Source organism: Salvelinus alpinus, chromosome 16 (assembly GCF_045679555.1).
Source record: "Salvelinus alpinus chromosome 16, SLU_Salpinus.1, whole genome shotgun sequence".
NCBI classification, from domain to species: domain Eukaryota; kingdom Metazoa; phylum Chordata; class Actinopteri; order Salmoniformes; family Salmonidae; genus Salvelinus; species Salvelinus alpinus.
Window position 1 is genome coordinate 29530053 of NC_092101.1, and position 27012 is coordinate 29557064.

At 44.5% G+C, this 27012-nt stretch overlaps 1 protein-coding gene across 1 annotated transcript; it reads left to right on the plus strand.

Annotated features, from left to right (window-relative positions):
* The first annotated feature begins 629 nt into the window (after nt 1–629).
* Nucleotides 630–27012, plus strand: LOC139541312 (platelet-derived growth factor receptor alpha-like). The gene is made up of 28 exons (XM_071345823.1): nt 630–862; nt 3539–3617; nt 3795–4082; nt 4193–4456; nt 4879–5009; nt 5338–5500; nt 6003–6195; nt 6303–6418; nt 6582–6881; nt 6976–7376; nt 7508–7676; nt 7821–8010; nt 8259–8374; nt 8578–8704; nt 8921–9117; nt 11142–11236; nt 11589–11721; nt 12549–12653; nt 13521–13631; nt 14475–14628; nt 15209–15366; nt 15650–15765; nt 17047–17169; nt 17328–17439; nt 17591–17690; nt 17969–18074; nt 19156–19391; nt 19632–27012. Exons 2-28 carry the CDS (start codon nt 3560–3562, stop codon nt 19771–19773), a joined length of 4404 nt encoding a protein of 1467 aa, XP_071201924.1. The 5' UTR covers nt 630–862; nt 3539–3559; the 3' UTR covers nt 19774–27012.

Below are 27012 nucleotides of genomic sequence, written 5' to 3' on the forward strand. Positions count from 1 at the left end.
AGAATATAATGAAGTCAATATGTGGTTGACTTAAGAGAGGAAGAGAGCGTTGAGTTGTGTGTGTAGTGCCTGGTGTTGGAGCGCCCCCTGTGGGCAATGGAGGCTTGGACGCTCATGTTAGCAAGTTTCAGGTTTTGAAAAGTGCTAATGAACTGAGCACCAATGTTCGAACAAAACTCCATTCAAGTATTCTTACCATATAATTATATGTGTATACGAACAATAGCCTGTTTATAAGAAGGTAAATACATCATATCTTAATAACTCATGAAACAACATGTTTGTTTGTACATTTTAACGTTACCTTTGCGTATTTGCGGAATGGTGAAATGTATTTATCTATTTGAAAACATCTGTCAATGTCGCTTGATAAGTTATATCGTTTGCTTTTCTTCAAAAATACGCTCGACACCGGATTTTTGAGCATATATATTTCTCGTCCCTCTTTCCTACATCATTGCCCAGCAGAGTCCAGCTCCAGTCTCACTGAGAAAACAGGACTCTTATTTTGAAAGAAACCCCAGAGCTGGAGCCTCCTGTAGGAGAGGAGAGGGGGGTCATTTCCTGAGAGTTATTTACTTTGAGCCAGATGATTAGTTTTTTTTGGGAAGGATGGGCTGTAACATTGAATCAATTACTGGTCGCTGTAGCTCAAGCGCATTGTGAGCACGGCAGTGGACGCAGACGGAGGGGCGCACATATGCTAGCTCTCACAGTGAAGGATCGTGGCCATAGGATTACTACCACTGCAACACAGTTGAGTAGAGGAGCCTTCACGGAGGCGACCGGAGCGCTTTTATGCTCCTGATTTCATTCTATTGGGATTTAAAACCAAGACACATAATCCAAGGGAATTTAAGAGGTTTGTATTTAAAACAAATTAGCAAATATTTTTTTTTTTTGCTAACGGTTATTTTCTCAACAAGGCTATCAATTGAGAGAATTTAAAATCTTCAAAAATAAAAAGGTTATCCAGCTGGACACTTTTAGGCTAGTTCAATTTGTCCTCCTTAGTGAATATTCACGAAATAGCCTGGCTTCTTATTAGGATAGCACCATATTGTGAAAACTTTTACCGAGAAAAAATGATTAATCTGACCTGATCCATCCATCACACTTTGGGGGCTTTCATTTGCCTAATTTCGCTACGAGGAAACGTTCCAGTAAACTTTTTGAAACTTTGGAGATGCATTAGTTTGCAGGCTATGCGTTATGCATAATGAATTATGCTTTGAACGGGATTCAGTTTTCCATGAAACATATGGTCTCACCTCCGGATGCCAAGCGGAGAGATGTCGCTGACTCGGCTGGATAAAAGCGCTCAATTTCGGCCTCACAGCTGGAGGTGTCACCTCTAGGACTGAGGGTCCATTGTGGGATGCTGCTGCCTGCCTTGACATCTAATGGAAAACACCTTGGAAATTGGATTTCAAGTTGTTTTCGTTATTGCGCTTGGAATGTGTGGAATTAAATGGAATATTGTGCCTTGCCATTTGCTTTCTGAGATTGGACTCAAGCTGTAGCCGAACGGAATTCAAAAGTAGATAGAAGGGTATTTTTTTTTGACCCACTAAAAAAAGTATAGTAGCCTATAGAGTGGAACCTATTCCTGGTTGGATGTAATTTCAGTGCACCAGACAACAAAATGCAAATATCCTACATTTGCCCCCAAGATAATTCTTCATAATTAGCCTACAATTTAATGATGGCCAATATAACATGCACAAAATATGTATGCATATTTGTTAAGATTGCAATAGAATAGAGTTGCGCGCTGCACGAATGTAACAGTCAAGGTAGATACACATTTTTAAGTTTTCCATCAGTGAAACTCACTGCCTTAGACATTTTTGAGTGTAGGCTATTGCTTGCCCCAATGCCCCTACCATCCTCTTCATTTCAAAATGCTATATTTAGACATCTCTCTGCTATATTCCCATGGAAATCAATTCTGCACATGGGGGATTGAATTTAACAGTTTAAGTGTCTGTGGAGGACAGAGAGCTGATCAACCACCTCTCAGCTGTTGCTCCAAAGTGTCAAGCCCAGCAGAAGGGGGCTTTTGGCAGGCTGCACATTTGCTGGGACTGTAGTGTTTTGTTGGGGCGAGAAAAGGAGAAGACTGACAAGCCCTACATTTGCCCACTCGGCTGGAATAGAAAATATGCGCAAACGTGTCAAAGTGTATAAATCAGGATTCCCACGCGAATATTTGTCATACAGACTTCTCTTAATTATAGTCCCTCTCTAACCCAGGGTTTGGTTTGCCAGGGATAATTAGCCAGTCCCGGGTGAGATAGAGCTGACTACCTCAAATGAATCACTTAAAAAAAATCTTAAAAGTAGCAGCAAACGTTTTGAGACAAAAGGGATTTTGATTATGGATTAAAATAATGTATTTTAATCGAGCCAATGGGAGATAACAATTAGAAGAAAATGAACAATTATTATCCTATAGTCACAAATTAGGTTTAAACTAAGTTTTTCTATTGAATAATTAGAGTAAAACTGGTAGGTATATAAACGTTTCAGAGTTGAGCGCGCCAGTGTTTGGAGTTGCGTCTCTCTCAGCTCGTGTGTTGATGGAATCCAGGGTCCCGCGCACCAGACAGAGAGATAACGCTCGTACCAGGGGAATGTCTGTTGACCACAGACCCATGACAGCAAGCACGATTAAACCTGGATGGATGAGTTCTTTAACAGCCTAAAAAGTTAGTTGGGTCGAGTTGCTTGGTTTACAAGCCTATGGTAGCCATGTCTAGATTTTATGTTGCAGTGAATAAGTCAAGATGCAAACATATTTATTAACTGAAACATCAGAATCAATCCAGAAATTCTGTTTCGATTCTACTTAACTTTTGTAGTACTTACAATTTGTGTTGATTGATGCTGCTAGACCGCACAATTCCTATAGCTCTATAGGCTTATACAATAGCCTAATAAAGTTGGCATGTTTGTAGTCTAGGCCTATACCTGGCCATTGCCACAGAAATAGGCTATTCCATTTCCGACGAAATGACAAACAATAATGTAACTTTCCTGCTGGAAAGAAGTTACAGCCCACAGATGACTACTTGATGCAGGCGAAACGTGAACTATGTCGCCCCCTAGCGACTTCAGAGCTCGAATTGAATTCCAGCTCTTCTTGGCAAAAAAATAGACGTTGGCGCCACTTTGCTGATTCAACCCTGTCCAACGTTTTTATAAACATCTCCTGAGACCAAACCAGTGCAATCATCACCCCGGCTCAACAAGATTACTCAATGTGCGCTTTACAAGACCTAGTGTGCCACAGTAGGCTATAGTTGGAGACAGGATAGAGCCAGTCAGTTTTACTGCTGTGCTGGAGCAGTAAAAGTCCCTCTATTGATTTTAATTGATTAAATTGCAATGTTTTCCAAAAGGCTTAGGTAGTGGAGACAGCGGTATCTTCTCCCATAAATCAACGCATTTTCTCTAAGCTTAGACAGATACTAGTGTTGTTTTTGCAACATCTGGTGGAACCATGTCTGACGTGCAAGTATTTAAACTCTTCCAGGAGAATTAACCATCCGTGACCATGGATGAAACGAAGACATGTCTCATCATTGGGGTTTTCTTGTTTGGGTTGTTATCAGGTAAGAAACTAATTTAAGTAAGTAAAAATGTTTCTTTGTTCTTATAACCTGAAAATATTCTGCCAGCGCACCTAACTTGCCTTTTCCTTTCGACATGTGTTTTTATCACTGTTAAATATACAAACCTGTTTTTTTGAAAACACTATCGACATTCAGTGAACTTGTGTTTTCCATTAGTTACCCGCGGGCTGGCCACACCGACCATTGTATCAACTGAAGATGAGTTTGTTCTCGAGCCGCTCTCGGTGTTCAACATCAGCTGCACCGGTAAAAGGAACGTTGCTTGGGTCGAGCCCCTACCGGACGACACATTCGTTTTGCCTGGATATTACACCTCCACGCTCTTCATCTACAACGCTTCTGTGACACACACCGGATATTACTCCTGCAAATACCAATACAAAGAGGGCGATGAAGAGGTGGATGGCGTAGCCAATGATGCGTTCATATACGTTTTCGTCCCAGGTAAACATGGTGGAATTGTTTGTCATATCCATGCTCTGTGATTCTATTCTATTCATTCCCATATTGATAGCTTTTTGACCAAACAACCATGTTCTTGCCTTGTTCCTCAGATCCTGAGATTCCATTTGTGCCTGAGGAGCCAGATCGCATGCTAGTCCCAATCTATCCCAATAGAACCATCATCCCATGCAGGGTGTCAGACCCTCAATCCCAGGTGGTCCTAAAGAGCGCTCCCAGTGGAGTAGAGGTGGACACAGTTTATAAGAACAAGATCGGCTTCATTGGCAACCTGGACGCTGGCTTGTACATCTGTGAGACCACCGTGAACGGCATGACAATGACGAGTGACACTTACACCGTGGAGGCCAACAAACGTAAGGAGTCCAGATGTGCATGATTTGTTTGATAACAAATGGTTGTGCTGCTTAGTTTTATTATCACATTGGGTAAAAATGTGTGTGTGTGTGTGTGTGTGTGTGTGTGTGTGTGTGTGTGTGTGTGTGTGTGTGTGTGTGTGTGTGTGTGTGTGTGTGTGTGTGTGTGTGTGTGTGTGTGTGTGTGTGTGTGTGTGTGTGTGATAGAGAGATGAGGTGGTCTCACTGCATGAGAGAGATGAGATGACATCATGTCATTAGTACCGGGGACGTGACTTCACAGAGTTGTAGTCAGACAGAGAGAATGTGATGGCATCAGCCTGCAGTGAACTCAGAGAGGGGGATACCATGCAGAGGCCTGTAGATTACCATATTGTCCCTGTTGACCGTATTGCTCCTCCCTCCCCTGGTGGTCTGTACAGAGATGGAGAACGTCCATATGGAGGTGAAGGCCAGCGAGGAGGCAGTGACACTGGGGGAACCCTTCAACATCACCTGTGTGGCACCTCCAGGACTGCCCTACCAGCAGCAGTGGCTCCACCCCAGGAAACAGGCAAGGCCTCACCCCCATATCCGCGCCCTCTGTAAAATCAGAAGAGCACCGGACTCCTGATTCCTGGCTTTGGTCTCAGCTGCAATTACAGGCATTTAAAGGCCCTGGGGTCCTGATTTATCTCCTGTGGACCAGCACATGTTTTCAAAATCAGCTCACAGACCGATAGTGAGACATACTGCTCTGACATACAGAATTAATCTCTAAACCTGTAAAAAGGTGGAGAAGAGCATAGAGACAATATATTTTATTTCTGAGAGATGGGTATAGACGGTGTGTGTGTGTATATAGTGTATTTCATCTTCCTTCCTTTTGTTCCTCTATCTAGGCTGCGGATGCAGTCCAGATGAAACAGACTCTGCCTGATAGAGTGGTCTACACCCTCAGTATCCCAGCAGCCACCTCTCAGGACAGTGGGGTGTATGAGTGCTCCATCACCAACAACGTCAGTGGAGAGATCAGAGCCAACAGGGTGGCTGTCACTGTCTTTGGTACACTCTCACCTCCTTATGGCCAATCAAAAACTCATTTTGAAAACATATGCACAATGTCTATCACTAGTCAATTTCACTCAAGACATTGCTTATCCTTCAACAGCATTACTCTTTACTACCAATACCACTTAGCTGTAGATGTATTATACAGAAACGACTTGGGGTCCATCTGATACTTCTTGGAATAAGTCTTTAAAAGTAGTCCCCTTGAATTCACATAAAAGCGTAGAGTTAATTCATCCTGCCTATCAGTGTCAGTTTGACGTGCTAGAGGGAAGGGATGCTTTATGGGATGGCTTCAACAGCCCCAATGCTTTATGGGATGGCTTCAACAGATGTGTGCCAGAATTTCATTTAACTTTTTCTGTTTCTCATCCTTCCTTCTGTGTCCCCTCTCTATCACTCTCTCTTTCTTTTTTCTCTCACTCTCACTTTACCCCACTCTCCATCACTCCCTCTCCCTCTGCTCACCTCTATTTTCCACCCCTTCTCTCTGTAGAAGAGAACACCTTTGTGATGTTGGACCACAGTGGGATTGGAGTGGTGGAGTTTGTCAGTATGATGGAGGAGACAGAGTTCACCATCAGTATTGAAGCCTTCCCTGCTCCTAAAGTCACCTGGCTGAAAGACGGTATCGCCATCACTGAGAACAGCTACTTCCTCACCAAGACCAGCCATCTGGAGGGGAACCAGTAAGATCATAACAGCTGTTTATAGCAAAGATGTTTTTTTGTATGTCTGTGGACCTCTGTGTGGTGTGTGCTGGACTGAGCTAAGTGGTTCTCTGCCCATCTCTCAGGCATCAGAGCACTCTGACTCTTCGGCAGCCACTAGAGGAGGACAGTGGTAACTACACCATCATGGTCCTCAGCATCCCTCACACTGCCCAGTTCTCCTTCACCCTCAAAGTGAAAGGTGAGAATAACTTTAAGCCAAGTGAAAATGCATTTTTACATGTGTGTGAACATGCATTTATGTGTTCAAATGTGTTAGGAATTGTGAATGTGTCAGTGTGCGTGTATTGTCTCAGAATAATCCTAAATCTGACCATATGTCTGCCTGTGTGTGTGCCTTCCAGCCTCAGCCTCAGTGCTGTTCCAGCCAGCCTCAGCTCCGGTGCTGATCCCACAGAGAGAGGAGATGGTTGTTCCCCTCCACACCCCCTTCACTCTGACTTGCAGGGGCGAGGCCGAGCTGGCCTGGGAAACGCCTGTCTACCTATCAGAGCAGACAGAGGAGGACAACAGCGGCCTGTTCGTCACCACGATTACCGTAGAGAACGCCACTGCGGCAAACACTGGTTTCTACACCTGCTTCTACAACGGAGGGAACTCCACTGAGGAGGGAGAGGACAGCAGCATCTACATATATGTGCCAGGTATAGGGAAGACATCACTGTGGTGTTGGAGTTAAATCTATGTAAGAAGTTTGAATGATTAGAGACTTACCATGCCCTCTTCTCACCCCATCAGATCCAGAGGTGCCCTTTGTCCCCTCTCTGGTGCCCTTTGGCAACCACGTCCTGAATGGTCACGATGAGATGGAAATCCAGTGTCGCGTGTCGGACCCCAGTGCCAATGTGACCCTGGTCAACACTGATACCCAGCAGGCCGTGCCCATGACTGTCTACGACAGCAAGAGGGGTGCCGTGGGCTTCTTCAGTGCAGGAACCTATGTCTGCAAGGCCCTCATCAATGGAGAGGAGCACCTCAGTGAGGAGTACATCGTCCATGGCTGGGCAGGGGGGTTAGAGCTGCGTGTGGAGCTGAAGGCCCAGAAGACTGCTCTCTTGGTGGGAGACACCATCACTGTCACCTGTGTGGCCCGGGGGTCTGAGATACTGGAAGACCACTGGAAGTACCCTGGAAAACTGGTAAACAACATCAGATACTGTACATAGTTATTACTCTCTTCTTGGAGAGCATATTAATTGATTTGTTTGAAAATGCATTTGTTTGTTTGATTATAAATGGGCCTAACTTGTGTGTGTGTCCTGTGTGTCAGGTGAACCGTGGCTTGAAGTCGGTGCGTGAGAATAAGAGGGACCAGGAGATCCAGTACATCATGACTGTCCCCCAGGCCTCAGCCAAAGACAGCGGCATCTACGCCTGCTCCATTACTGACATCATCAGCAATGAGAGCCAGACCAAGGAGCTGGTCATCACTGTCTATGGTACGTTTTTGTCACTGTTTATTAACCTAGTAACAAGGCAATAATCTTGGTTTATCATCTTGCTTGAACTGGTAGATTGTTTTAACTAGCTGTGACCTGTACATATTTAATTAATGGTTCTCTCTCCATTTTCTGTCCTGACAGAGAGCCCATTTGTGTCGCTGCGCCCTGTGTTCAGTTCTCAGGAGTCAGCAGACCTGGATGAGAGCAGAGAGTTCCGGGCCGACATCGACTCCTTCCCCAGCGCCCAGGTCACATGGCTCAAAGATGGCCTCCCCCTCAACTATGTGGCGGCTGAGATAACCACCAGCCTCCAGCAGCTCAGCGAGACTAGGTGAAACTTCCTCTAACATGACTCAACACTGACTGAAGAGATATGATAAACCACTGTTCTGCACACTAAACTCTGTGGCTAATAACAGGTTCCCCAGTTCACCTAGGATGTTCAGATGTCTATTATTAAGGTGTGGTGTAGTGAGATGTTAGATTGGAACTAGTCTCTCATGACAGACTTAACAGAGTGATCGCAGAGTGATCGCATGAGATTAGAGTGTAACCATACATGGTGTTTTGTCTCTGTAGGTACCAGAGTGTTCTGACCCTGATCCGGGCCAAGGAGGAGGACAGTGGGAACTACACCATCAGAGTGCAGAACGGGAACCAGACCCACAGCCACAGCTTCATCCTGCAGGTCAAAGGTGAGGCAGAGGAATGCTCCAACTCCTCAATTTTCATTTACCTTTATCTCACTGACATCTGTGGTCCCATACTCACATAACTTTCTAACCATCTCTCTTTGACCCCCTTTCTCTATTTCTCTTTTTTTCTCTCTCTTCCTCGCTTCTTCTGTCCCTGTCTGTATTGTGGTCTGACCCCCTGTTCTTTCTCTGTCTGTGTCCAGTACCTGCAGTCATTGTGGGCCTGATGGACCTCCACCATGGCTCAGCCTCAGGCCAGTCTGTAGTGTGTATCGCTGGAGGCATGCCCACTCCTAAAGTGGAGTGGTTCATCTGCAAGAACATAAAACAGTAAGGATACCCTCTCACAACCCCACGTTCTCCCTTTTCATCTCTCCGTTCTCTCACTTTCACTCCAACAATAGCCAGTTTTCTTCCTTAAAATTAAAATACACCTACTGTACATTGTTCACCTCTACCTGGCCACTTCATATGCTACTATGCCCAATGTGATAATGTCATGCTATCAGGTCTCGTGTCTTTACTCTTCCTTCCTCCCCTGTCCAGCTGTGCCAACGACTCGTCTCAGTGGGTGCCCCTGCCAACCAACGACACAGATATCGCTGTGGAAGCGCATTTTAATCAGGACAACCAGCTGGAGAGCCAGGTGATCTTCGTGCGTCTTGAGAACACTCTGGCCGTCCGCTGCCTGGCCAGGAACGAGATGGCCGTCGTCAGCAGGGAGGTGAAGCTGGTGTCACAAGGTGAGACATACACTCAAAGTCACACTTACACACCTCCTCTCTCAGTTACAGGGCCTATAGAAAGTCTACACATCATTCACTTTTTAAAACATTGTTGTGCGTTACAAACTGGGATTGAAATGGATTTCATTGTAAAAAATATATATATATGTTATCTACACAAAATACTCCATAATGTCAAAATGAAAAGAAAATTCTACACATTCTTACAAATGAATAAAAATTAAACAACTAAATAGTTGTTGCTTAAGTAGTCATCACCCCCTTTGTTTAGGCAAGCCTAAATTAGTTCAGAAGTAAAATCTGGCATGACAAATCACATAATAAGTTATATGGACTCACTCTGTGTGAAATAATAGGGGTTGACTTGATTTTGTAATGACTACACCGTCCTCTGTCTCCCATACATATAACACCTGTAAGGTCCCTCAGTCAAGTATTTGAATTTTAAGCACAGATTCAACTATAAAGACCAGGGAGATTTTCGAAAGTCTCATTAAGAAGGACAGTGATCGGTAGATGGGTAAAAATAACACATCAGACATTGAATATATCTTTAAGCATGGTCTGGTTAATAATTCTGTTGTGGATGATGTATTAAACCACCAGACACGTCAAAGTTGCAGTCGTCCTTCTGAACTGAGCTGCAGGACAGGAAGAAAACTGTTTAGGGATTTCACCATGAGGACATTGGTAATTTTAAAACAGCTACAGATTTCAATGGCTGTAATGGATGGAGGATGGATGAACAACATTGTGGTGACAATAATGACCTAAATGACAGTGAAAAGAAGAATACAAATATACAGAATAAAAAGATTCCAAAACATGCATATGCATGCAACAGGGAACTGAAGTAATACTGCAAAAAAAACACTGCAAAGAAATACACTTTTTGGCCTAAATGCAAAGCTTTATGTTTGGGGCAAATCCAACACAACACATCACATACATGGGTATGCTTGACATCGGCAAAGACTGGGGAGTTTTCAGGATAAAAAGAGACCGGATGGAGCTAAGCACAGGTGAAATCCTAGAGGAAACCTGGTTCAGTCTGCTTTCCACCAGACACAGAGAGGAATTCACTTTTCAGCAGAACAATAACCTACAACACAAAGCCAAATCTACACTGGAGTTGCTTACCAAGAAGACAGTGAACCTTCCTGAGTGGCCAAGTTACCAGTTTTGACTTAAATCTGCTTGAAAATCTATGGCAAGACTTGAAAATTGCTGTCTAGTCATGATCCCCAACACCTTGACAGAGCTTGAAGAAGTTTGAAAAGAATAATGGACAATCCAGGTGTGCAAAGCGCTCATGAGACTTACCCAAGAAGACTCACAGCTGTAATCGCTGCCAACGGTGTTTCTAACATGTATTTACTCAGGGGGGTGAATACTTATATAATCAAGGTATATTATTGTTTTATGTTTCATTCATCTTTAAAAAATGTTAGACTTTTTTTCCAATTTGACATTACAGAGTATTTTCTGTAGATCGTTGACAAAAAATGACAATTAAATCAATTTTAATCCCGCTTTGTAACATAATAAAATGTGGAGAAATTCAAGGAGGTGTAGACTTTCTATAGGCTCTGTACAACAGACATGGTTGGTATAGTGTGGTGACTAGATTCACAGTATCTTAGTTTGCCTGCTACCGTATATTTTCTTCCTGCTATAGTCTCCTCTTTTAATAGCTAGGTTCTTCCTGTAGTTGCGCCCCTTTGTGACACTTGATGTGTGATAGGCATTGAAGAGACTGGGCTGGGCTGTCAGTGTTGAGGTAGCTGTGGTAAATTGTCTGTGGTAGGGCAGTTGATCACAGACTTTCATTGTGTAGATGTGTGTTAGCCTGGGATACTGGGTTCTTTATATTTTACCTCATGTTGGGTTCTTCAAATAATTCATCAAACTAACATTCCCAAATTGACTTACATTGACTTATCCATGTTGTTTTCTCTCTGTGGCATTCTCCATGTTGTGATTCCATCTCATGTGTGTGTGGTGGTTCTCCTCCTGAACAGGCCCCCACTCTGAGCTGCCTGTAACTGCTGCTGTTTTGGTGCTGCTGGTCATTGTCATCATCTCACTCATTGTCCTGGTCATTATCTGGAAACAGGTACAACAGATCACCACTGCCCCTCACACACGCACAAACTCGCTCACTCACTCACCGACTCATTCTCTCATTGACTCATTAAATCACTCACCTACACTTTGTCTTAGAGCATTGTTTCCCAACTCTGCTCCTCCAGTACCCCCAACAGTACACATTTTAATTGTAGCCCCGGACAAGCACACCTGATTCAACTTGTCAACTAATCATCAAGCCCTCGATGAGTTCAGTCAGGTATGTTTGCCCTGGGATACAACCAAAATGTGTACTGTTGGGGGACTAGTGGACCGGAGTTGGGAAACGCTGCTCTAGAGCCTATGTATGGATCTGTTTATCTATGTCCTCTATCTTACAGAAGCCTCGCTATGAGATCCGCTGGAGGGTGATAGAGTCAGTGAGCCCTGATGGCCATGAGTACATCTACGTTGACCCCATGCAACTGCCCTATGACTCCAGATGGGAGTTTTCTCACGATGGGCTCGTACTGGGTGAGAGCCGACTGCACTGTTTCCTTTGTCTGTGGTCTTAATGTGGTCATGTTCTGGTCAGAGTGTCACATCATCATGGTTGGGTGGTCGTGTTCTAGTCAGGCTTTGGTCTGGATGTCTCCCTCTGGTCTTTGAAGTGAGGATGTGATAAGGCCATCTGGCCTGGCAGAAAGGGGAGGTTGGGGCGTGCTGCCTGGGTTTGGGTTGTGACTCACTGACCAAAGGGAATCTCACTCACTGCGGAAGTCACAGATGAGAGGGCAGAGGCAGACGTGTGTGTCAAGTAACATTTTATTTTTCACATGCTTCGTAAACAACAGATGTAGACTAACAGTGAAATGCTTACTTATGGGTCCTTTTCCAACAATACAGAGTAAAAAATATAAAATATAAATAGTGACGCAAGGAATAAATACACAGTGAATAACAATAACAAGTAAACATGGCTATATACAGGGAGTACCAGTACTGAGATAATGTGCAGGGTTACGAGGCTATTGAGGTAACTGTGTACTGTAGATATAGATAGGAGTAAGGTGATTAGGCAACAGGATAGATAGACAGTAGCAGCAGAGTATGTGGTGAGTGTGAAAGTGTGTGTGTGTGGCGCCAGTATGCATGTGTGCGCATGTTATGCGTCTGTGTGGGCATATGTACTGTGTGTAGGTATCTGTGTGTTGGAGTGTGAGTGTGTGGGTAGAGTCCAGTGTGTGTGTATAGAGTCAGTGCTTGAGAGTGTGTGTGTGTGTTTGCCTGTCTGTCTATGTTTGTGTATTTGTTTACCCTCCATGTTAACTGATCGTGTGCCATGTCTGGTGTCTCTGCAGGTCGTGTCCTGGGCTCTGGGGCGTTTGGGAAGGTGGTGGAGGGAACTGCATATGGACTCAGCCGCTCCCAGCCTGTCATGAAGGTGGCTGTGAAGATGCTGAAACGTGAGTTGACCACAGACAACTATAGTTGACCACATACAGCTATAGTTGACCACAGACAGCTATAAAGTTGACCACAGACAGCTATAGTTGACCACAGACAGCTATAGTTGACCACAGACAGCTATAGTTGACCACAGACATCTATAGAGTTGACCATAGACAGCTATACAGACAGCTATAGAGTTGACCACAGACAGCTATAGAGTTGACCACAGACAGCTATACAGACAGCTATAGAGTTGACCACAGACAACTATAGAGTTGACCACAGACAGCTATAGAGTTGACCACAGACAGATATAGAGTTGACCACAGACAGCTATAGAGTTGACCACAGACAGCTATACAGACAGCTATAGAGTTGACCACAGACATCTATAGAGTTGACCACAGACAGCTATACAGACAGCTATAGAGTTGACCACAGACAGCTATGGAGTTGACCACAGACAGCTATACAGACAGCTATAGAGTTGACCACAGACAGCTATAGAGTTGACCACAGACAGCTATACAGACAGCTATAGAGTTGACCACAGACAGCTATGGAGTTGACCACAGACAGCTATACAGACAGCTATAGAGTTGACCACAGACAGCAATACAGACAGCTATAGAGTTGACCACAGACAGCTATACAGACAGCTATAGAGTTGACCACAGACAGCTATAGTTGACCACAGACAGCTATACAGACAGCTATAGAGTTGACTACAGACAGCTTACTTTGTGATTGATGAAACAATGGCAGTCATTGATGGATCTTGTGTGATTGTGTGTGATTGTGTGTGATTGTGTGTGATTGACCGATAGGTGCGGTGTGATTGATTGAAGGTTGATTTATTGTTTGTCTGTTTGGCGTTGCAGCCACGGCCCGCTCCAGTGAGAAACAGGCCCTCATGTCAGAGCTGAAGATCATGACTCACCTGGGCCCTCACCTCAACATCGTCAACCTGCTGGGGGCCTGCACCAAGTCAGGTGACTACACACACATGCACACACACACACACACACACACACACACACTTACAGATATGTAGTGGTGTAAAGTACCTAAGTAAAAATACTTTAAAGTACTGCTTAAGTCATTTTTTGGGGTACTTTACTTTACTATTTTGGGTACTTTACTATTTCTATTTTTGACTACTATTACTATTACTTTTACTTCACTACATTCCTAAATAAAATATTGTACTTTTTACTCCATACATTTTCCCTGACAACCAAAGTACTCATTACATTTTGAATGCTTAGCTGGACTGGAAAATGGTCCAATGCCTACACTTGTCAAGAGAACATTCCTGGTCATCCCTACTGCCTCTGGCAGACTCACTAAACACAAATGCTTAGTTTGTAAATTATGTCTGAGTGTTGGAGTGTGCTATCTGTAATTGCATTTATTTAAATGGTGCCATCTGGTTTGCTTAATATAAGGGATTTGAGATTATTTATACTTTTACTTTTACTTTTGATACTTAAGTATATTTTAGAAATTACTTTTATTTTACTGGGTGACTTTCACTTTTACTTTAGTCATTTTCTATTAAATTAAGGTATCTTTACTTTTACTCAAGTGTAACCATTGGGTACTTTTTCCGCCGCTGCAGATATGCTCACACACACACACATATGGTTTTGACAGTCAAGAAAGGCGGTGGCCATTACTCTCTGGGCCGTTGGTGGGTGTGGTATTTTAATAGTGTTTTTATGAGGGTAAAGGCTTGCCCTCTTGGCGTAGCTTTTAGCTTTCATGAGCCTCTGATAAGTTAAGCCAGCAGACTGACACGTGTGTCTCTTTCTCTCTCCTCTCTTCCCATGCAGGCCCCACCTACATCATCACTGAGTACTGCTTCTATGGAGACCTGGTCAACTACCTGCACAAGAACAGAGAGAACTTCCTCAGCTTGCACTCAGAGAAGACCAAGAAAGACCTGGACATCTTTGGCATAAACCCTGCAGACGAGAGCAGCAGGAGGTAAAGAGACATCAGCTGCAGAAACACACACGGACGCACACAGGCACGGGCGCAAACAGGCACGGATGCACACAGGCACAGACGCACACAGGCACAGGCGCACACACTCACATGCACTAGCACGCACACACACCCCCTATGTCATGTGTCCCCCTCCTCAGTTCCTGCTCCAACTCTCCCCACTCAGTCATTCTGTCTCATTGACAGCACTACTGCAGGCTCTCAGTGACATAACGTGGCTGAGGAGGTCATGGCTGAGGAGGTCATCTGGCGTCTTCCACTAATCAAATCTGTGTCTGAAGTGGTGCTCGGCTTTCAGCCTAATCATGACTATTGTTTGGTACCTGTTAATGGTCTCTGTCCAGACGAGCATGGGGGAAACACTGGGAGAGGCCTGCCTGCTCCTGTCTGCTCTGCTAATCTGTGTTGACACAATGACCACATCTCAAAGTGACCACACCATCAACTGCACCCTTTGTAGGGGGAACCTCAGTATATACATTGGGTGTCCTTTGAGAATGGTGATTATACCATGGTTGTTGTCTTTCTACCAACCTCCTCCCTCCCTCCTTCCCTGCAGCTATGTGATCCTGTCCTTTGAAAGTGGTAAAGGGGACTACATGGAGATGAAGCAGGCAGACACCATGCAGTACGTGCCCATGCTGGAGATGAGTGATGCCTCCAAGTACTCCGACATCCAGAGGTCTGAATATGACCACCCACCATCACAGAAGGGTGGTGAGTACACAGTCGAACAGTCTCTCTCTCTCTCTCTCTCTCTCGGCGCAGGGTTTTAGTCAGCGCTGGTTGGGTTGGTTGCGGGGTCCAGCCTGTAGTTATATAGAGAGGGTAATTGTAGCAGACACATAATAATGCCTATTTCTCCCTCCCATTAGGAAAAGCCAGGTTACAGCAGCCAGTTCTATATTTACATGCACATAAACATACAAACACACTTTATTCACTCACTCATAGACAGACTGAAGCTAAATGTCTGTATTTGTGTGTTTTTCTGATCCAGATAATGAGATGGACAGCCTGCTGTCAGAAGACGGCAACGAGGGCCTCAGCACCACAGACCTGCTCAGCTTTACCTACCAGGTGGCCAGAGGCATGGAGTTCCTGTCCTCTAAGAACGTGAGTGGGACCAAGGGCTGGGAATGACTGGAGATCAGTGGGACATGATGTTAGGTCAGTGCAGTGGGCTGGGGATAACAGGCCAATGTCATACAATACAATAGCTATATTGAGATCAAGGTCTCTTTTACAGATGAGCCCTGAATTACAGAAATTACACACATCAAAATATAAATACAAAATGTAAGCAGAAAGAAAAACACAGTCAAAAAAAAGAAATGCATTCATCAGCAATACGGTCCTTAATCAGCGTTGTGAATTGCCCTAGAGGCACCAAAACAGGCCGTACATTTCATCTTGATGTTCTGGTGCAGATCGGGCAATTTAAAGTATTGATTGGGGACTTATTATTGGAGGAGTGTAACTTTTTTTCTGTCATTTGTGATGTTTTATTTGTGCTTCCCATGACTGTGTTTTTGTATTTTAATGTATATATGTAGGTTGGGTATAATGTGAATATTTATGTTGTGTATATAAAGGGCGCATTTGTAAAAGAGAGCTAGGTCTCAATATGTCTTCCCTATTAAAATATACGTAGGTAAAAAGAAACAAAAGAAACATCCACTTTAACAACATTTATTAGATTTTTACACAAATAAGGTGCAAGAAAACTAAAATCTGATTTACCTAACTCAGGAGAGACCTAGGGAATTTCCAGAATATATCAACAAGAGATACAGAAGTGAGCCTAGGATGCCATAGCCATCTTTTATTGGCCTGACTTTGCAACGAAGGAAGGAAGTGATGGTCACATGATTCCATTGGCTTAGCAGAAGCTAGTGTCTCTGGCAAGCTTGTTCTGACCTCTCTGTTGGTACACAACAGGGAGTGGGTTGGTTGCCACGTCAACCCTGCCGTCTGTATGTTCCAGTGGTAACCACGGTAATGATGGCAGGCAGGTTGTGGGCTGCTGTTGTGCTTGATGACAGCTGTGAAAGCCAAGAGGTTGGCTAAATCAGGGGTTGTGTGATAAGCGGCCCTGTGAAGGCTGAGCTCACTGCTCAGGAGACAGGCCAGATCTTTATATAGAACACCCAGTAGGCTGGAATTACACTGGGTACAAAGAAGCTATAAGCTCCTCATACAGCCTCCCAGTTATTATCCCTGAATATCCCCTGGCCAGGAGTGTTCAGTCAAGGCTGTCTCTTAGGCTGGCCTGTTGATATAAAGCCACCCTGTAAAACATGAGGAAAGAATGAATAAATGGAAAGGGAGAACATACAAATGGTTTCTTTGAATTGAGATTAAATTAATTCTCTGTGTGTCTGTTTTGCGGTACAGTGTGTGCATCGGGACCTGGCTGCTAGGAACGTCCTGCTCTCTCAGGGGAAGATAGTGAAGATCTGTGACTTTGGCCTAGCCAGAGACATCATGCATGACAACAACTATGTCTCCAAAGGCAGTGTGAGTATTTCTCTATGACCATACTGGCTGTTTGTGTCCCCGAAGCATAGACATGTATCCTGCTTGTTCATGTTAGCACTCCATTACGTTCCACTATTGTAGTGCCCGTTATATGAGTGCGGTGTGTTTGATCCATCTGCTGTGTGTGTTGACCATAGACCTTCCTGCCAGTGAAGTGGATGGCTCCTGAGAGTATCTTTGACAACATGTACACCACCCTCAGTGATGTCTGGTCCTACGGCATCCTCCTCTGGGAGATTTTCTCTCTAGGTGAGGCTTAGCTGACCCCAAATCTGTGACAAAGACACATCTTGAGAAGCATGTTAAGGAGACATCTGACTCCAGATCAGTGTGTAGATACAGTGTTGACAGTGATACTACTGTTTGCTGGTGTACTGATGGCAGTGTGTTTGTGTTAAAGGTGGCACCCCATACCCAGGGATGGTAGTGGACTCCAGCTTCTACAACAAGATCAAGAGTGGCTACAGGATGGCCAAACCCGAGCACGCCCCCGCTGATGTGTATGTACATATTTTTTTTATATAATTCTACATTGTGTTGTGTACATTATGTTGAAACACTTTTTATGCCAAAACAATTTTTAAAACACTGGATCAGATAACATTGTCCCATGTGTCATGCAAATACTATGGAACGCTACTACTGCTGTGAATGTCTAACGCACAGTACTAAACTGTGATATACAATACAATTATATGACTGTTATACCATGGCGTTTCACTCCCTGTACTGTCTGTCCCGTTCTCTCTGTTTAACTAGGCTGTTTTCTTTCCTCCAGGTATGAGATGATGATAAAGTGTTGGAACAGTGAGCCTGAGAAGAGGCCTTCCTTCCTCAGCCTGAGTGAGAGTGTGGCTTCACTGCTGCCTTCCGGCTACAAGAGGGTATGACCTCTGACCTTACCATCTCTCCCAGGGTTCCTCACCTCTGCTTTCTAATGTCCCTCTCTTTTTAATTCCTGACCCTGACCTCCAACGTTTGGACCTACTCCTCCCTCTTAATGTTTCTTGTCCTTTCTAATCAGTTTCATCCCCTTTTTACCTTACCTGACCTATCCTATTTTTACACAGGAAGGGAGTAAGTGCTTCAACCATCCTCTTTCTCCATCCCTTTCTCACACTTTTCCTAGCCAGTGCGCTCCCCCTAGCCTTGGGGCTTGTTATAGTTCTACAGTACTAACAAAGTGAAGTTCATCTAAAACCAGGCTCACAAACTCCAACCACTTCCCCCAACGCTGCCAGTGTCGTGTGTTTCTGTGGGCTCTGCCAGTTGAGGCTGTTTATGTGGGCGCTGAGTACTGTGCATTTCCGTTGTATTAAAGCCCAGCTCTGGCGATGATTAGAGTGCTAATGCTGCAGCTGGCGGTCAGTGACCAGCCCCAACCGCAGTAATGACGCAGTCAGCAGCAGCAGCCCCAGGTCTCTCCTCCACCTCCCCTCCACCAGCTAGGCTAACTATAATGAGCCTATTAAACAGCACGCCACACATGGCACATCAAACCTCCTCCTCCCCCCACTATTCTGCTTTGCTGGTCCAGGAGAGTGGAGGAGTTAGCTCCTGTTTTAGCACCTCAGGCTGGGGTTGGGTTGGCTGGGCTAGGGTGGGGTGGGACGGGAGATCACCACCAGGCTGACTGAGTGAGAACACACACCACTGACAGCTGGTTCAACTGGTTCAACTGATAAATCTGTTTTATGATTGATTTATGAGTTGAAGTGATTTATGTTTTGTGATTATGAAGGGGATGCTACTGTTTTGGAGGTACTGTATGGGAGGTACCAGAGCAGTAAATAACTATTGAATACTCCAGGCCAAATTTTTTTTATTTACATGCACATCACTCTTGTTTTTAAAAAAACGGTTAGACATATAGCTAAGTTTTCTGCATGGTACTGTAGACATTATGATCCAATGCTCCTCGATACTGTAGGTTGATGTTCATTGGGCATTCTCTCTGTTGTGCAGTGCTTCGAGAGGGCAAGCCATGAGTTTCTGAAGAGCGACCATCCAGCAGTGACCAGGGTCCAGGTGGAGAGTGAAGACACCTACATTGGGATCACCTATAAGAGTCAGGACAAGTTGAAGGACAGGGAGAGTGGCTTCGACGAGCAGCGCCTCAGCTCTGACAGCGGTTACATTATCCCCCTCCCTGACCTGGACCCTCTGTCTGATGATGAGTACATCAAGAGGATCCGCCACAGGTAGGCTACCACCTTAATCTCAGACATGTGTATCTTAAATCTCAGATTCTTATATGCGGTATAGGTTGATAACACCATTTTACAACCTAACATGTGCTAGTTCTGTTTACCAAATGCAAACATCCAGCAAACAAGATAGATATCCTTTATATTTAATTAATGGTCTCCTCCTGTTTACTATACCCTATCACTCACTTAACTGTTTAGTAACACTGACCTGCTCCTCTCTGTCCTGTGAAGCTCTCAGACATCTGAAGAGAGTGCCATAGAGACAGGCTCCAGCTTCACACTGGCCAAGAGGGAAGGAGAGACCCTGGAGGACATCAGCCTGTTGGATGAGATGTGTCTGGACTCAGAGCTGGTGGAAGACAGTTTCCTGTGAAAGGCCTGGAGAAGCTAAAAGCCTGCTAAAGAGAGGGAGAGGGGGGGGGAAACACACCTGAACACAGACTCTCAGACCACCCAAAGACCCCTCCTCGCAACCCCCTATCTCGAACCCTCCTCATCCTCTGCCCATACACCTCCATTCCTCTCAGGAGGACAGAGCAAAACCACTTCACTGCTTGGACGAGTCTGTGGCCAGATCATGGTACGCCTGCCGTTTTCCTCGTCAGACTGACAGCACCCCTTGTGTGGCTGGAGGGACGAGCAGCATGGATGGATGCTACACTAACGACTCACCACTACCATGTGGTTACAGAGTCTCTATGGAACGTTAGTGTTGGATGGGAATAAGAGCACATGAGGAGAACATGGAGGAAGATTTTTATATAAACGTATAAAACCTTATTGTAATGGGCATTCCGAACAGCATCATAAGCAAGGATGGATGGAGGGATCAGAATGCATCAGGCGTGAAAGTCAAAGACCCAGAATGACGGGCAGTTTATCTCAGCCATGCAGAACCACTACAGACAGACCCACTATTTAAACCACATCACACCAGTGCCAGCAAACAGACCAGTATGAGGCCAGCTACACAACAGACGGCTTTACTTCACAACCCACCTACCTGCAGGATATGTACTACAGTATATCTGATGCTGGCACAATCAGTAGCAATACATTGATTAAAAAACATGTTTTTGTATTTGCCCATATGGCATATGTTGTCAATAGCAGTACAAATATTTGTGTTTTTTAAAACATTTTATCATATATATATTATATATATATATTATATAGCAAACTTGCCTGGTGACTTGCCTGGTTATTTAACCAGGCAAGTCAGTTAAAAGAACAAATTCTTATTTACAATGACGGCCTACCCCGGCCAAACCCGGACGATGCTGGGCCAATTGTGTGCCGCCCTATGGGAATGTGATTCAGCCTGGATTCAAACCAGGGAGTGTAGGGACGCCTCTTGCACTGAGATGCAGTGCCTTAGACCGCTGCGCCACTCGGGAGCCTAAGTGTGACACACACACATACATACACTGGGGGGAAAAAACATTTCAAGGATTTTACTGAATTACAGTTCATATAAGAACATCTGTCAATTTAAATTAGTTTATTAGGCCCTAATCTATGGATTCCACCTGACTGGGCAGGGGTGCAGCCATGGGTGGGCCTTGGAGGGCATAGGCCCACCTACTTGGCAGCCAGGCCCACCCACTGGGGAGCCAGGCCCAATCAATCAGAACATTTTCCCCACAAAAGGGCTTTATTACAGACATAAATACTCCTCAGCCCCCCCCCCTTCTCAGACTATCCTGCAGGTGGAGAAGCCAGATGTGGAGGTCCTGAGCTGGCGTGGCTACACATGTTCTGCGGTTGTGAGGCTGGTTGAACGTACTGCCAAATTCTCTGAAAAACATTGGAGGCAGTTTATGGTAGAGAAATTAACATTCAATTCTCTGGCAACAGCTCTGGTGGACATTCCTGCAGTCAGCATGCCAATTGCACGCTCCCTTAAAACTTGAGACATCTGTGGCATTGTGTTGTGACAAAACTGCACATTTTAAAGTGGCCTTTGATTGGCCCCAGTACAAGGTGCACCTGTGTAATGTTCATGCTGTTTAATCAGCTTCTTGATATGCCACACCTTTCAGATGGATGGATTATCTTGGCAAAGGAGAAATGCTCACTAACAGTGACGTAAACAAATTTGTACACATTTTTTTTTTTTGTTGTGCGTATGGAACATTTCTGGGATTTTTTATTTCCGCTCATGAAACATTGGACCAACATTTTACATGTTGCATTTATATTTTTGTTCACACTATATATACAAAAGTATGTGGACAGCCCTTCAAATTAGTGGATTCGGCTATTTCGGCCACACCAGTTGCTGACAGGTATCAAATCTAGCACACAGCCATGTAATCTCCATAGACAAACATTAGCAGTAGAGTGGCCTTACTGAAGAGCTCAGTGACTTTCAACGTGGCACCGTTATAGCTGTCCCAGTAACTGTAAGTGCTGCTATTGTGAAGTGGAAACGTGTAGGAGCAACAACGGCTCAGCCGCGAAGTGGTAAGCCACACAAGCTTTCCGAAATGGGACCGCAGAGTTCTGAAGCGCACAGCGCGTAAAAATTGTCTGTCCTCGGTTGCCACATTCACTACTGAGTTACAAAATGCCTCTGGAAGCAACGTCAGCACAAGAACTGTTCGTCGGGAGATTCATGAAATGGGTTTCCATGGCCGAACAGCCGCACAAAAGCCTTAGATCATCATGCGCAATGCCAAGTATCGGCTGGAGTGGTGTAAAGCTCGCTGCCATTGGACTCTGGAGCAGTGGAAACGCGTTCTCTGGAATGATGAATCACGCTTCACCATCTGGCAGTCCAACGGGCGAATCTGGGTTTGGTGGATGCCTGGAGAATGCGACCTGCCACAATGTGGAGTGCCAACTGTAAAGTTGGATGAGAAATAATGGTCTGGGGCTGTTTTTCATGGTTCGGGCTAGGCTCTTAGTTCCAGTGAAGGGAACTCTTAACGCTACAGTATACAATGACATTGTAGACGATTCTGTGCTTCCAACTTTGTGGCAAAGGTTTGGGGAAGGCCCTTTCCTGTTTCAGCATGACAATACCCCGTGCACAAAGCGAGGTCCATACAGAAATGGTTTGTTGAGATCGGTGTGGAAAAACTTGAGTGGCCTGCACAGAGCCCTGACCTCAATCTAATCGAACAACTTTCGGATGAATTGGAACACAGACTGCGAGCCAAGCCTAATCGCCCAAAATCAGTGCCCGACCTCACTAATAGTCTTGTGGTTGGATGGAAGCAAGTCCCTGTAGCAATGTTCCAACATCTAGTGGAAAGCCTTCCCAGAAGAGTGGAGGCTGTTATAGCAGGAAAGGGGGGACCAACTCCATATTAATGCCCATTATTTTGGAATGAGATTTTCACATACTTTTGATCCTGTAGTGTGTGTATTTATATATCAAATCAAATTGTATTTGTCACATGTGCCGAATACAACAGGTAGACCTTACAGTGAAATGCTTACTTACAAGCCCTTAACCAACAATGCAGTTCAACAAATAAAAATAATAAGAAAAATAAGAAAAATAAATAAAAGTAACAAATAATTAAAGAGCAGCAGTAAAATAGCAATAGCGAGGCTATATATAGGGGGTACCGGTACAGAGTCAATGTGCGGGGGCACCGGTTAGTCGATGTAATTGAGGTAATATGTAAACTCAAAAAAAGAAAGGTCCTCTCACTGTCAACTGCGTATATTTTCAGCAAACTTAACATGTATAAAATATTTGTATGAACATAAGATTCAACAACTGAGACATAAACTGAACAAGTTCCACAGACATGTGCCTAACAGAAATTGAATAATGTGTCCCTGAACAAAGGGGGGGATCAAAATCAAAAGTAACAGTCAGTATCTGGTGTGGCCACCTGTTGCATTAAGTACTGCAGTGCATCTCCTCATGGACTGCACCAGATTTGCCAGTTCTTGCTGTGAGATGTTACCCAACTTTTCCACCAAGGCACCTGCAAGTTCCCAGACATTTCTGTGGGGAATGGCCCTAGCCCTCAACCTCCGATCCAACATGTCCCAGACGTGCGCAATTGGATTGAGATCCGGGCTATTTGCTGGCCATGGCAGAACACTGACATTCCTGTCTTGCAGGAAATTACGCACAGAACGAGCAGTGTGGCTGGTGGCATTGTCATGCCGGAGGGTCATGTCAGGATGAGCCTGCAGGAAGGGTACCACATGAGGGAGGAGGATTTCTTCCCTGTAATGCACAGCGTTGAGATTGCCTGCAATGACAACAAGCTCAGTCCGATGATGCTGTGACACACCGCCCCAGACCATGACGGACCCTCCACCTCCAAATCGATCCCGCTCCATAGTACATGCCTTGGTGTAACGCTCATTCCTTTGACAATAAACGCGAATCCGACCATCACCCCCGGTGAGACAAAACCGCGACTCGTCAGTGAAGAGCACTTTTTGCCAGTCCTGTCTGGTCCAGCGACGGTGGGTTTGTGCCCATAGGCAACGTTGTTGCCAGTGATGTCTGGTGAGGACCTGCCTTACAACAGGCCTACCTCTATCAGTCCAGCCTCTATCACCCTATTGCGGACAGACTGAGCACTGATGGAGGGATTGTGCGTTCCTGGTGTAACTCGGGCAGTTGTTGTTGCCATCATGGAGCTGTCCCGCAGGTGTGATGTTCGGATGTACTGATCCTGTGCAGGTGTTGTTACACGTGGTCTACAACTGCGAGGACGATCAGCGGTCCGTCCTGTCTCCCTGTAGCGCTGTCTTAGGCGACTCACAGTACGGACATTGCAATTTATTGCACTGGCCACATCTACAGTCCTCATGCCTCCTTGCAGCATGCCTAAGGCATGTTCACGCAGATGAGCAGGAACCCTGGGCATCTTTTTTTTGTGTTTTTCAGAGTCAGTAGAAAGGCCTCTTTAGTGTCCTAAGTTTTCATAACTGTGACCTTAATTGCCTACCGTCTGTAAGCTGTTAGTGTCTTAACGACCGTTCCACAGGTGCATGTTCATTAATTGTTTATGGTTCATTGAACAAGCATGGGAAACAGTGTTTAAACCCTTTATAATGAAGATCTGTGAAGTTATTTGGATTTTACGAATTATCTTTGAAAGACAGGGTCCTGAAAAAGGGATGTTTCTTTTTTTGCTGAGTTTACATGTAGGTAGAATTATTAAAGTGACTATGCATAGATAATAACAGAGTAGCAGCAGCGTAAAAGAGGAGTGGCAATGCAATTAGTCTGGGTAGCCATTTGAGTAGATGTTCAGGAGTCTTATGGCTTCGGGGTAGAAGCTGTTTAGAAGCGTCTTGGACCTAGACTTGGCGCTCCGGTACCTCTTGCCGTGTGGTAGCAGAGGACAGTCTATGACTAGGGAACGCGGAAGACTTTGACAATTTTTAGGGCCTTCCTCTGACACCGCCTGGTGTAGAGGTCCTGGATGGCAGGAAGCTTAGCCCCAGTGATGTACTGGGCCGTACGCACTACCCTCTGTAGTGCCTTGTGGTCGGAGGCCGAGCAGTTGCCATACCAGGCAGTGATGCAACCAGTCAGGATGCTCTTAATGGTGCAGCTGTAGAAACTTTTGAGGATCTGAGGACTCATGCCAAATTGTTTTAGTCTCCTGAGGGCGAATAGGTTTTGTCGTGCCCTCTTCACAACTGTCTTGGTGTGCTTGGACCATGTTAGTTTGTTGGTGATGTGGACACCAAGGAACTTGAAGCTCTCAACCTGCTCCACTACAGCCCCGTCGATGAGTATGGGGGAGTGCTCGGTCCTCGTTTTCCTTTAGTCCACAATCATCTCCTTTGTCTTGCTCACATTGAGGAAGAGGTTGTTGTCCTGGCACCACACGGCCAGGTCTCTGACCTCCTCGCTATAGGCTGTCTCATCAATATCGGTGATCAGGCCTACCACTGTTGTGTCATCGGCAAACTTATTGATGGTGTTGGAGTCGTGTCTCTGTGTGTGTGTGTGTGTGTGTGCGCGTGTGCGTGCGTGCGTGCGTGCGTGTGTGTGTGTGTGTGTGTATTTGTGAATAATGGATTGAGGAAGGTGATGATATAGGTTTTAATTGAAGAATACAGCTATCTTAACCTGGCTTGTAACTTTACCACTTTCCAAAAGACAACATTTGTACACCATTATGTAAACCAATGTCTCTCTTTCACATGCAGAGGTATGTTTAGGAAAGGCCCCAGTTGGATTGTAATGTAAATAGTGGTAGAGTGTTTTTATATTTGAGAGAAGAACTGGAGGTAACATGCCAGTATTAGATGCAACTTATGTGCAGCTCCATTTGAACATGTGAAACCCATCTTTCAACACTCTCGACTCTTTTCTGTAACCATTAGGCTTTTACAAAAATAACCATTTAACATTATCTGTTACATAATGGAATCTGTCATTTATGTACATTTTGAAATGGTAATTTGTTTTATTCAAATTGTAAAATGAACTCAAGCTAAGTATGAGTGACATTGAACCTGGGCCAAAATACATGTATGTGCATTAGTACAGCATGCAAGAATTTTATTTTTTCAAGCTTTGAGATTATGCCATTGTAATAATAATAATGAATTTATGTTAATAATAAACACAGAGCATTATTCGCTGCAGATAATGGAAGAGAACCAGAGAGAAAAACAAGATAGCCATCTGATTTGGTTGTTTGACAGCTCCTGTGCTTCTCAAAGCCAAGGAGCTGGAAGAAGTACATCTTCTTCCAAATCAGAGAGGACATTATGTATGTGTTGTTGTGATTTAGCTAATGTTATATCTACAGCCATGATGCCGTCCTGTAAAGAGACAACAGTAGGGTGTTCTATCCATGTAAAATACACTAGTTGAGATATATAACGTGATGTCATACATCATTATGTGTATGTTTAATGTTTAATCTTGCAGTATCTTCTACTAGCTGTCCTCACTGCCTCTCTGTCTGTCTTTATGGTTGACTGTGCAACCTGGACTCAGGGGTAGATGTAACATAGTAAATGCTATTACAAAACACTTGATTAGTATGATATGTTACGTTTCGTATGGTATGTGGTAATTTGTGGATGTCCATTATCCAATTCATATGACATGTTAAGAATTACAATTCGTATTCGTACGATATGTTACGAATATGCAGTTTGTACGTATTACGAATTCCAATTTGTTGTAGCTAATGTTAGCTAGGTGGCTAACATTAACTAGGTGGCTAACATTAGCTAGGCAAGGGGTTAGGAGTTAGGTTAAAGGGTTAAGGTTAGCTAACATGCTAATTATTTGCAACGCCCGACCATCCACCCTGACCAACCGCCCTACTTTCATACGCAACCTTCTGTCATATGTAACCATACCAAACTTATTAACATATCATACTAATTTGGGTATCCCGGATTTACATCTACTATGTTATGTCTACTCTGAGACCAGGCTCAACTTAGACGTTCTCTGCCATCACCTTAAAACTGTTGCACTTTTTTCTATTGTCCTTGTATTTGATGTGAGAGGAAGGGCTTGGTTTGGCTCTTGAAGTATAATCCATGGTACAGTAAATATAGTTAGTTAGCCCTAATACTCGGAAGTTATCCTCATGTTTCAATATGCATTATGTACAGTCAGATGATTTATATTTCAGTAAATGATTTAATAGTG

What these genes read in the sequence shown, in the direction of transcription:
- LOC139541312 (XM_071345823.1), top strand. Translation starts at nt 3,560, where the DNA reads ATGGATGAAACGAAGACATGTCTCATCATTGGGGTTTTCTTGTTTGGG. An exon ending in CACCGTGGAGGCCAACAAAC is followed by an intron (nt 4,457 to 4,878) that starts GTAAGGAGTCCA and finishes TGGTCTGTACAG; the next exon opens with AGATGGAGAACGTCCATATG. An exon ending in GGGGGCCTGCACCAAGTCAG is followed by an intron (nt 13,632 to 14,474) that starts GTGACTACACAC and finishes CTTCCCATGCAG; the next exon opens with GCCCCACCTACATCATCACT.